The sequence below is a fragment of the Schistocerca serialis genome, chromosome 3, assembly GCF_023864345.2.
Source record: "Schistocerca serialis cubense isolate TAMUIC-IGC-003099 chromosome 3, iqSchSeri2.2, whole genome shotgun sequence".
Taxonomy (NCBI): Eukaryota; Metazoa; Arthropoda; class Insecta; order Orthoptera; family Acrididae; genus Schistocerca; species Schistocerca serialis.
In genome coordinates, this window is record NC_064640.1 from 563918273 (window position 1) to 563931243 (window position 12971).

General features: G+C 38.7%; 1 protein-coding gene across 7 annotated transcripts in view; it reads right to left on the reverse strand.

Annotated features, from left to right (window-relative positions):
• Positions 1-12971, reverse strand: part of LOC126470459 (crossover junction endonuclease MUS81) — a 213810-nt gene that overhangs the window by 83947 nt on the left and 116892 nt on the right. For all 7 annotated transcript variants that reach the window (XR_007586209.1, XR_007586210.1, XM_050098314.1 and 4 more), the window contains exon 7: positions 2225-2346. Coding sequence is in view for 5 of the 7 variants with exons in the window: in XM_050098314.1 (XP_049954271.1) it covers positions 2225-2346 (122 nt within the window). In the remaining 2 variants the exon portion in view is untranslated. The remainder of the gene's footprint in view (positions 1-2224; positions 2347-12971) is intronic.

Below are 12971 nucleotides of genomic sequence, written 5' to 3' on the forward strand. Positions count from 1 at the left end.
CTTCAAAAACTAAGTTTTTCCTATCATCTAATGAAGGAACCACTGGTTATAAAATGTCAGTGTTAGATGTATGTTGCATTTTGTGCATTTGTCAAGCTGGAGTCATCTGTATCTTTTGTTAGTCAATGAATACACTTCTTGTATCACAACAAAAACACAATTTCACTGATAGCGCTTTCAAAAATCATGTGATGGCTGTATGGAGATGGAACCTAGACTGAGCATTTGGATGGGATGAACATGCTGGTCAACACAAGTAGAACAACACAGCATTGCCCCATTGCTCACAGTGCTGTCAGTCTTATTATTTTTCTCACACACCTCATATTTGTCTGGAGTGTAGCCTTATATGGAAGTTAAATGTGAACCCTACATAGTACAGACAAGAGGACAAATACAAGCTTTTAAAATGTGGTGTACAGAAGAATGTTGAAGATGAGATGGGTAGATTGAGCAACTCATGAAGAAATATTGAATCAAATTGGGGAATAAAGGGTTTTATGGCATAGCTTCACAAAAAGATGAAACAGGTTGATAGAACACACCCCGATGCATCAGGGAATAGTTAATTTTGTAATGAGGTGTGTGTGAAGGGATGCTGAGGGAGATGAAGGCTTGACTACAGAGGCAAATTTAAGTGGATGTAGTATGCAGTAGTTATGCAGAGATGAATTCACTTACACAGGGTAGACTAGTATGGAGAGCAGCATAAAGCAAGTCTTGACTGAAGATCGCAACTACAACAGATCAATTTTTCTTGACAAGTTAGAACATGCAGCTTTTACAAATCTATTTCAGGTGTTACAGCATTCCTGTAGTGTGGTAAAGGGTTCACTTCACATAAATATGCAATTTATTTTGGCAATCATAAAAGATATATTCACTCTTTGTAACAAAGAAAACCTCCCAATAGTGTCAAGCATTGAGGTACACATATTATGATTTCGACAGCAATGCCTAGCAAACATATGTCCTATTCATTTTGGTAGTTGAGTCCCATCAAAAGTTCTATCTTGCTACATTGAGGAGCATTCTGCTGGGCAGTTGGTGGTTTCTACAGGGTGAAGTTTGTGTAACTGAGTGGTATTAAGTGTTAAACACAACAGGACTCAGCCTCAGTTGATGCCAAGATTTTCTGTCACTTGAGACTGTTCACTTATACAATTCATCAATGCTGGTGGAAAGGGTGATTAGATGCACAGCAGTTTGGTGTACATGAACTTGTGCCCTGTTAACAAGAAGAACAGGCTTCAGTGGGCTAAGACACACCAACATCGGACAGTGGGGAATTGGGAAAGAGTCTTAGTCACTGATGAATCCAAGTTTAAAATATTTGGAAGTATACGCCATCAATTTGTATGCCATTTACCCCATGAACGCTTGAATCCTCAGTGCATAATTCCAACTGTAAAGCATGGAGGGGTTTCAGTGATGGCATGGGGATCCTTTGAAGGGAATAAAGTTGGAGATCTGGTGAAAATAGATGGAAAAATGAACCAAAAAGATTATCATGCCATTCTCCAGCGACATGCTAAGACATCTGGTTTGCGTCTGACTGGTATAGGGCTTGTCTTGCAGCAAGACAATGACTCGAAACATACATCTCGCTTGTGTCAGAACTATGTGAAGTCTCTAGAGATTTGTAAAATATTGAAAAACATGGAATGGTTGCCCCAATCCTGATTGTAACCCAGTCGAGCTGCTATGGGTTGAATTAGACAGGAGGATCCAAAAATGAGAAATCATGAGTGGGTCACAATTGTGGGAGGTCCTGCAGCAAGAATGGAGATTAATTCCAACTGAAACCTTGGCAAAACTGACGCAGCGGATGCTGAGAGTGTGCAAAGCAGTGATGAAAGCAATGGATGACTATTTTGAGGAATAGAAAATTTAATTGTTGCATCTTCCTGTGTATTATTTGAGCTTAATAAACATTTGGAAAACAACAAAATGCATTTTTATACTGTATTTCCTTTACATTATCTGTAATTACTAGGTGTTTCCAAATTTATGGAGGACAGTGTAGTTGTGTCGTCTTTCAGGAAATTATTGCGTTCCATATGTTTTAATATTTATCAACAAACTCCACTTGAATATTCTGGGTGCTTAAATGTTTAGCATCAGCTAATATTGTCCACCTGTACTAATACATGGAGAAACCTAGTAAGTGATGAGTCTTTGAGCCAGCCTGTGTTTATATTCTGAGGGAGGTATGAGAACTTACCCAGTAGTTTCAGATACATCGACAAGCAGTACAATACGAAAAGATCCACCAGGCAGTTTGAATGTAGATAAAGCAGGCAGTACTGGCTCATCAAGTTGCCTCCATTCTTCCTGCAGTGTTTTCTACAAAAAGAGGTGGGAAATAAAATCAGTGCTAAATCCAGACCCTCAATAATTAAAATAGTTTTACAGTCACAGCTCCTATCATTCAGAGATATCCTGAAGTACAATGATTTACGTAACACAGTGAGTCATGGACATCTGTCACAGTTTAACATATTATATGAATTCAGACTACATATATGGGGTCACAGCCCGTGTGAAGTTGGCCAACAGTCTGGTTTTTGACATCTCAGATTTTGATGACTTTTTGTGCGTTGTTAGTAATTGTATTTTTCATGAAAATTACCAAATTAAATTTTTTTGGACCTTTCATTCTTCAGTTACTAATTTTTAAAGTTTTCAAAATAGTATGATTTTTGTCACATTTTGAAACTTTAAAACTTTTTGATGCAGAGACCTACAATTTGTGCCATTTTATTCAGATTATTATAAGCTTTAAAAATGTCTGTTACTTGTCCATCTTCATAAATATGCTGAATTTTCTCAACCAAAGCTTTGTTAATATTCTTAAAAATTTTATTTTGGGAAAAAGATTGTGAGCTGATCATATATTATTTGTAAATGTGTGTGCCCAATTTCAAAATATTAAAATAAAATTTATTTTTTGATATGTACAGTATCCACTGCGTAGTCTGTAGGATTTGTTACCGAGTTGTAATGGAAATCTTAAATGTCAAAGACCAAATAAAGCTGTCAAATCATCATAATATTTTTGTTTATTTAGTGACCATCAATGTGTTGCATTGAATTACACATTTGAATTCAGATTTGGTTTTCCAAGCCAACTGCGAGAATCATTACTGTACATCGTAACAATACATGCTAAATAAAGACTATGAATGATTTCCTTAGTACTGTAACCTCAATTTTAAACATACATTGATGTTAATTAATATTGTTAATTAAACATTGGTGCAGTTGATGCTATTTAACAATGGGTTATCTGAGTGCCTTGCAATGAGGAACTTTCTAATCTGCAACAAGAAAAGTTTCATGTTGACCAAATTACAGTCTTATTAGAGTCTAAGGTAATATACTGCAGTCTTCCTTTAATTGGCATCCCTAGTCCTCTCAAGCAATATTTAAAATTATTATTCCATTTATTCCATGCTTAGCTTTATTCTTTGATCAATAAAATACCTTTTAAATGTCAAGCTGTCAAACCAACAGGACAGCATTTATGAGCCAAAACAAATAGAAAACACAAATTTAAAGACACTGACATTTCAATATGTAGGGCATAGTTTTCTATTGCAGGTAAATGTATTTATAACACTTTTTATTATCTTCTTTACATTTCTATTCATGGAGGTAATACAGTATGTGATCAAAAGTATACGGACACCAGGCTGAAAATGACTTACAAGTTCATGGTGCCCTCCATCGGTAATGCTGGAATTCAGTATGGTGTTGGCCCACCCTTAGCCTTGATGACAACTTCCACTCCCGCAGGCATACGTTCAATCAGGTGCTGGAAGGTTTCTTTGTTCTATAGTATTCAGGTCAGGACTCTGTGCAGGCCAGTCCATTACAGGGATGTTATTGTCATGTAACCACTCCACCACAGGTCGTGCATTATGAACAGGTGCTCGATCGTGTTGAAAGATGTAATTGCCATCCCTGTACTGCTCTTCAACAGTGGGAAGCAAAAAGGTGCTTAAAACATCAATGTAGGCCTGTGCTGTGATAGTGCCACTCAAAAAACAAAGGTTGCAAGCTCCCTCCATGAAAAACAAGACCACACCATAACACTACCGCCTCAAAATTTTACTGTTGGCACTACACATGCTGGCAGATGATGTTCACCAGGCATTCGCCATACCCACACCCTGGCATCGCCACATTGTGTACCATGATTCGTCACTCCACACAACATTTTTCCACTGTTCAATCGGTCAATGTTTATGCTCCTTACACCGAGTGAGGCATCTTTTGGCATTTACCGGCATGATGTGTGGCTTATGAGAAGCCACTTGACCATCAAATTCAAGTTTTCTAATCTCCTGCCTAACTGCCATAGTACTTGCAGTGGGTCTTGATGCAGTTTAGAATTCCTGTGTGATGGTCTGGATAGACATCTGCCGATTACACATTACGACCCTCTTCAATTGTCGGCAGTCTCTGTCAGTCAACAGACAAGGTCAGCCTGCATGCTTTTTTGCTGTACGTGTCCCTTCTTGTTTCAACTTCACTGACACATCAGAAACAGTGGACCTAGGGCCATTTAGGAGTGCGTAAATCTCGTGTATAGACGTATGACACAAGTGACACCCAATCACCAGACCATGTTCAAAGTTCGTGAGTTCCGCAGAACGCCCCATTCTGCTCTCTCACGAATTATAACAGGGTGTATATGTGGACGAGGAAAAGAAATTCCTGGATTTTTCCCGGATTTCCCAGTTAAAAATACACTTTGTCCCAGATGAATACACACTTTTTCCGTGTTAATTAACAGTATACTTTTCCTCGGAGCTGTAAAACTTATCAATCCTTTCAATGCTTGTTGTTTTATATACCGGCGTAGAATTTCCTGGCACTTTAGAAAATGAAACTCGGGAAAAAACACGTGTAGGAAAGATTTTTGATGTGCAGCAACATGTACACTGCATATTTTCGTATTACAAAAGTATAAATTCGAATTCCACCAAACACCGCAAGTTACTTTCCGAAGGATTGAAATCGAGATTGCGATGTGATTTTGTAAGCCAGTCGTAGCTAATGTCAAGCGATCTCGCCAGTTGATGTCAGCGGATATTCAGAGCTTCGGACACGTGATGTAGTCAGCCAATAGCAACATCACTGTTAAGTAGCGCGAACACACAAATAGGAAAAGGTATGGGTTAAATTAATGTACATAGTGTTGCTACAAGAAAAGGAAAGCTTTCACGTATAATATTGGCCTCTGAGATTAATAAGCTGCAAGAAAAGCTAAGCTTTCACACATAATGTTTATCTTTATTGCATACACAAATGTGCCAGTGAAATTCTTAACAATGACATAAATGTCTGATCTTCTGGGCTCAAAAATATTCTAAATGGTCATCCTCAAAGATTTGAATTTTGAATGAGAGTCAAACGCTCTGTGATTTAAGAAATTCATCGGACATTCGCGTGCAGAGTTCATCTTGTGTGAAAGGAAATTTAATTTTCTTGAAAGTAACGCTTTTCAAATAACCATTCGGAATATTTTTCCGCGACCTTGTAGAAACAGATTCCAATTACGCTAGATGACAGGCATCGCCGCGCTTGTGCAGCTACGATGACGCATTAAGCCTGTACGTTCGTATGTGTAAAACATTAAAAGATCTTACATTATGTCATAAAAGAAACAAAACATTAGAGGATACTCCAAGAGCATGGGAATTTTGTGGACCATACTAAAATGCACCATTCAGCTTAAAGTGCACATTCATATGTCCAGATTCTTGGAGTACCAGTACTGCATTATCTCATGTTTGGTCCTTTATTATGGCATAATGCTATACATGCTAGAAGATGAAAACATGAACTTGAAATGTAGCGAACAGTTGAAACTAGCCAATGGTGTGGAATTAAACACTTTGTTTCAAATAAATTGACTGTCTCAGAAGAATAGATTAATAAAAGTCAAATTTCTATAACAAACCAACAAAAATAACTTCATTGCTCTGCAAGGCAATTAATGCTTGACGTGTCAGGAAGGTGGAAACAAAATAAAATCTGAAACTAATAACATATTTTAGCCTTCCATAATTATGTGAATTTATTTTAATTCACTTGATAGCTCCCAGCCACAGAAATCCGTTTTGCTTTCATTTGACGTGAGAGCTATAAACGAAGAGGAAACAGCAAAATCACTAAATGTAAACACGGCTCACGTGGAGACTATCACCTCCCCACTACAACTGAGACTGCTCTGCGCATCAGGTCCGGATCTACGATATTTCCGAACCAGGGCAGTATTAGATAGTGGCGCTCCCCCTCCCTCGAGCATTTGAGGTAGGATGCCAAAAATTTTAAAAATAGACTTTTCAAAAATATCTTCATTTTGTAGCGCACATATTTCTGTAGAGTCTGATACATAAAACATACATGTTCGAGGGAACGTAAGACATGTTATTTGGTCTTAAAGTGTGCCGAAGTGCAGTGCCAAGCCTCTTCACACAGCATTCTTCTATCGCACGTCTCTGTATTTCGCTCTGTGAAATTCAAACGTGTAGTATTTTGTAATTCAAGCCGTCAAACTATATTCAGGCCAGTGGAAATTAAAATGTCCTGTGGTGCCTCTCCTACCCCCAGTTGGCCGGTTTGACATCCTGCCCCTCTTTAAAAAAATCTCGCAAATAATAGTAGTTGGGATTACATGTAACTGGGAGAACAAGAAATCTTCAGAAAATTTGCAGTCTTTACTGCCTATTAGCTAATAACTTGCTGTTTCGAGTGACATAAAATTAAATATAGGATACATAAAACGAGTAAAGACAAGAGATAAGCAAGACAGTACACATTTCATCAATCCTTAAGTCCTAGCATTTTTTTCTCTCTAACCTTGCCACGGCTTTATATGGTGTACTTTCCTTTCTGGGAAAGAATCTATTACCTCATCAAAGTTCGTCAATCGTTTTCCTACATGAAAAATCAAAATATTGTTGTCTGCTGTTAATACAAATAGTACCCAAGACTGGTGTGGTTTCTCGGTCTGATTACGTGTATTTTGTCACTGTGTGCTAGATAAAACAAAACAGGCCTGCCTAATATTGCAGCAATTGTTACACACACACACCAAATAAACGAGACTGTTTTGCCACAAATGGTCATTTTTATAACACGACAGAATATAAATCACGAAGTACCAATATCAAATGCCTACTAGGCCTACTACAAGCAAAATGTTTTATGTTAGGAAATAGTTTCACATTTCATTCATACTCTCTAGCTTCTGAAGCATGAGATTGAAAAGTAGTAGTACGAAATTTATATAAATTTGGAATCGTCATATTCTTCCGTAATCTGTGAGAGTCTCAGTTTCTTCTCCTTCCTCGTTCTAACAAACAATCTTGTCATCACTAATTCTGGAACTATTCCTGACAGTGTCAAAATTTATTCTGTGGTTAACTTCACTAACCCTGCCACAATCACCGGTTTAGTTATCCTGCATTTGTTCTCCGATTAGGCGTTACTACGTGTTCATACAATGCGTTTTCCACGTTACTCCCAGAATAGAACTTTAGCGGCTGCTAGCCGGCGACTGTATAACTGGCCCTTAGTAGTGTAGCGGTCTGGCCAAAAATGTTTTGTCAAAATTTCATTTTCTTGGATACACGGAGAAGACAATACGTAATTTTAGTTGCCTGTTATTCCTGTTAGTCATTTATTTCCACTCTGGTAGTCTGAATCTATGGAATTCGTAAGTAATTGTAACAATGCTGATCATTTGCAAACCCAGTCAACCACATAAACAGCGATTGTCATTCACCCTTTCAAATTTTCGCTCAGCTTACATAGACCCGTCCCCTTTTGTCTATAGGAAAGTTTATTTCTAGATGCAACCGATGCTGGGCGCTTTATGAAACAAGGTCTTTTTCCTCAATAATATGAATTTGGCGCCTCCCCTCCCCCATACTGCCTCCGGGGGCAGATACCCTGGTTTGCCCCCACCTGTTGAATCTGTAGCTTAGGTGCACCAGCAAAATTTTTCCGGATAGCATCTGGCTGCTTGCTGCACTCCCTTGTACAGCTAACTGCCACAGTTCTGTAGCCAGAAGCAGGAGAAGGTACTACTCATACGCGACTCAACTGCACAATGTGCATAAGCTCACTCGCAACCGCTCAAACGAATCTATTGTAAACAGTTGTGACGTCACGCTCATCGGAGGCGATTTGTTGTTATGAAACATTGCATAATCTTCTTAAAGGCTTCGACACATTTTGCTGTTGGCAGACACTTGTATGAGCACTGTGTTTTGTTCTTGTATATGGTGCTTTTCCTTTGCAACTTCACTTTTATTTTCGTTTTTCTCTCTAGCTCGTGTTTTATTGCTGCAGTATTATTCTGCATTAGCGAGATACAGTAATATTCTTTGTTAGAGTATTGGTTCTTACTAGCCTAAGTTACAAAAATGCAACTAAAAACTAAAACAATGAAAAATTCCCGGAATTCTAAAAAATTCCTGGCTATTTCCCGGTTTTCTCCCGGATGAAAAAATTCTCGGGTTTTTCCCGGATCTCCCGGTTGTCCCAGGTCGTATACACCCTGTATAATGACTAATGAGGTCACTGATATGGAGTACCTGGCAGTAGGTGGCAGCACAATGCACCCAATACGAAAAACGTATTCTTTTGGGGGTGTCCGGATACATTTGATTACATAGTGTATGCATTGTCCAGTCACATTATTGTGAACACCTGTGAAAAGCCTGGAATGACCAGTTTTTGCAGCACAGATTGCTGTGAGATGTATAGGAGGAGTCAGTCAGGTTCTGGAATGTACCATCAGGGATGTTGAGCAATGTTGATTGTAGTGCAGTGATTAGCTGTGCCACATTTCTCAGCTGAGGATTCATGGCACAAACAGCTCGATTCAGGTGGTCCCACAGATCCCTGATTGGATTTTAATCCACAGAGTTTGGTGGCCGGATGAGTATGATACACTCATCCTGATGCTCTTTGTACCACGCATATACACTGCAAGCAGTGTGACACACTGTATTGTCCCTCTGGTATATGCCATCATGTCTGGGAAAAACAAACTGTATGTAGGAGTGGAGATGGTCCCCAAGGATAGGTGCATACTTGTGTTGATCCACTGTACCTTCCAAAATGATGACATCACCCAGGTAACGCTATGAAAATATTCCCCGGACCATAACGTGCCCGTTTATGGCCTGGACCCTTCTGACAGTTGTTGCAGGGTGTTTGCTTTCACACTTTTCACACCATAGATGTCAATGGCTGTCTGTCAGATGGAGCATAAAACATGATTCATCTGAAAAGATCATCCGTACCCACTCAGTGGATGTCCAGTTGTGGTGTTAGTGTGCAAATTTCTGCCTTCATCGCTAACGAACAGCAGTCAGCATGGGTGCATGAATCAGATGTCTGCGATGGAGGCCTATATGCAGCAGTACTTGCTGAATGGTCATTGAGGAGACACTGTTGATAGCCCCTTGGTTCATCTGGATGTCAGCTGCTCAACAGATAACACGTCTATTCACCCATACACATCTCTGCAGCCATCGTTTCCTCTGTCGTCTATGGCCTGTGGTGGAGCACAATTGCCTCAGTGCCAGTTTTGGATAGCACCACATTGCCATGCAAATGCCCTAGAAGGCTGAAACTACTTGTGAAGAAACAAAATTAATACTGCAAAAGTGGAAAATGCCACCTTATTTTACAACATTTTACTTCACTAACTTTGCTCGGTACTTGTCATATTTCAAATGCGCCTTTTGAGATTTTATTTGGCAATTACATATTTTAAATCTTGATACAGGCACATTTTTGTCGCTTTGTCACCTAAGCTCCAGTGCTTAAAGTAGCAACCATGCCAATAAGAGTGAATATTTTGTTTTATTATATATTGCTGATATATATTGTTCTTTTGTTCTGTAAGCATAAACTACAACCAAATTACACATTATAAGATATGAAAAAGAAATAATGATCATTACATTATTCATGTTAATTGTTATTGGGGGTAGTTTGCTACAGTTAAAAAAAAAAAAATCAAAATCCAAAACATACTTGATTAACACTATGCCATCCGGCGACACCACAGTGGTGTTGTGTGCGAAACAGTGGTCAATGACCCACGACACCACAGTGTTTACTGTCCGCACGTCTTGTACAAATTTCTTCACTTGGTGTTGGCAGTGCTAATTTGGATTACTTGGCTTGTTGCCGGCCATTCTTGACATAATCGGGAGATTATAAATTGTTAAGTTTTACTAATCTCATTGTTAGTGCTCTTACGTTCTCAACCCTGTTCCCCTACTTTCACGAAATTTCGAAGATATACATACGTAAATAAATACAAAATTTGTTTGTTTCATATATTTGTTTATTTGCATTGTCTTTGGTACTTGGTATCTCTCTTTCATATGATATGCAGTAAAACAGTCTCCAAGATGTAATCCAACTCCACAAGACTTGCACATTAAGATTGTTGTCCTTTTTTGTTTTTGGAACATACATGGCAGTTTCTCTCTTTTCGTTTACTCATTTCAGTAATAAGTATTAGTTTGTGTTGCTTTATGTGCCCGGAAAATCTGTCAACCGGATCATGATGAGATGTACGTGATGTAGTGGCAATCTCCAAGTTTTGCTCACAAGGGAACCTCCCCATCGCACCCCCCTCAGATTTAGCTATAAGTTGGTACAGTGGATAGGCCTTGAAAAACTGAACACAGATCAATCAAGCAAACAGGAAGAAGTTGTGTGGAACTATGGAAAAAATAAGCAAAATATACAAACTGAGTAGCCCATGCGCAAGATAAGCAACATCAAGGATAATGCGAACTCAGGAGCGCCGTGGTCCCGTGGTTAGCGTGTGCAACTGTAGAGCGAGAGGTCCTTGGTTCAAGTCTTCCCTCGAGTGAAAAGTTTCCTTTTTTTATTTTCGCAAAGTTCTGATATGTCCGTTCATTCTTTGACGTCTCTGTTCACTGTAAAAGTTTAGTGTTTATGTTTTGCGATCGCACCGCAAAACCGTGCGATTAGTAGACGAAAGGACCTGCCTGTCCAATGGGAACCGAAAACATTTGATCGCAAGGTCATAGGTCAACCGATTCCTCCACAGGAAAACAGGTCTTATATATTCTATACGACACTGGTGACGGCACGTGCGTCACATGACAGGAATATGTTGTCGACCCACCTAACTTGTACACTTGGCGAATGGGTAAAAAGATTCTTCTACCTTGCCCAATTTAGGTTTTCTAGTGGATGTGATAATCACTCCCAAAAAAGTGATGAAAACATAAGAGTTTGTCACATAAACTGCAAAAAATGAATGCAACAGTTTCACAGTAGCGCAGTTTTCCCTGTGCTCTGTCAAAACATATGTTTTTAACGTTTTCAAATTTTTCGGTTTAGGTGTAGTGTCACAATACTACGGCGCAGTTACCTCACATCGGACGGACGGAAAGATAATAATTGTCTGAAAATAAAAAAATTAAACTTTTCACTCGAAGGTGGTCTTGAACCAAGGACCTCTCATTCGGCAGCTGCTCACGCTAACCACGGGACCACGACGCTCCTGAGCTCAAATGTCCTTGATATTGCCTATCATGCACATGGACTACTCAGTTTGTATATTTTGCTTATTTTTTTCATAGTTCCACACAACTTCTTCCTGTTTTCTCGATTGATCTGTGTTCAGTTTTTCAAGGCCTATCCACTGTGCCAACTTATAACTAAATCTGAGGGGGGTGCGATGGGGAGGTTCCCTTGTCAGAAGCAGGTACATGGTCTTTTATCCACGAATCGGACACTTTCAATAAAAAAAAATTTGAAATCAGAGAGTCTTGTGTTCTGTATTGGAATTCTGACATGTATGGCATGCACTAAATAATGCGCAATTAAAGATGTACATGCAAACCGTTTTTGACCATTTTATAGTTTTTCTGTATATAGGGTAATAACTCAAATATTGGTCTGCCCGATCCACTCCTTTCGTGCATTTGTTGTAGTCTAATACACTTTCAGGTTTTTTTTTTTTATTGTATAACTGGTTTATCTACATTTTCTTTGAGTGTCAGTCAAAGTGGCATTATGTACTGTACAGATCATTCGTATTGTTTTAGTTTTCGAAGCTCTCCATATCTGTGCGAGTACTTTACCTTTCCGCTGATGATAAGCTTCAAGCACAATGACTTTTGCGTACTTTAATTTTTCTGGAAATCCTCCATTTTGCCGTTTTGTTCCACAAACTCGAATTTTCTTTTCAAGAAACTTCTCTGCAAGTTCTACACTGTTATAATAATTATCTACATAGAGGAGATGCCATTTTCCATAAGGTGTCAATAGTTCGATCACTGTTTTTGCTAAAGGCTGCCCAGTGGTGGGATATGTCTTGCATGAGGAAATGTATCCCGTACTCAAATCACACAGCATCCGAATGAGTGTGCCAATTTCGTAATTTTCGACAGATTGTAAACTTTAAAATTTAACCGTCCACACCACGGTATCATTCATTTATTCATCAGTTGAGATGTTTTAACTTAGATGAACAGTTTCTTTAAACTTCTTGGAAAAATAATCAATTACGAATTGCACTTTGAAAAGCCAGTCGGTATTATCTGGTTTATTATTGTTGTCAGAAAAATGTAAAAATGATAATTTTTGTCTGAATTGGTTGCGGGACATCATTTTGCGAAATATCGGTGTGCCTATCAATGGATTCGTTGATCAATAATCTTTGATCCTTGCTTTTTTTGCAACTCCCATAAGCATAGCATGCCCAAACCCTTTTCTAAGTTTGGGTCCCATAACATCGACAAATTTGGCATTTCTTTTAGTCAGTTTCCTTCTATTACAATTTTGGCTGTAGTACTTGTTGATTTCATTGCTAATATATTCAAAGAGATCGTTCCCAATATATAATTCTATGATATCTTTGATGCTATGTGCATCTTCGGGAAATATGT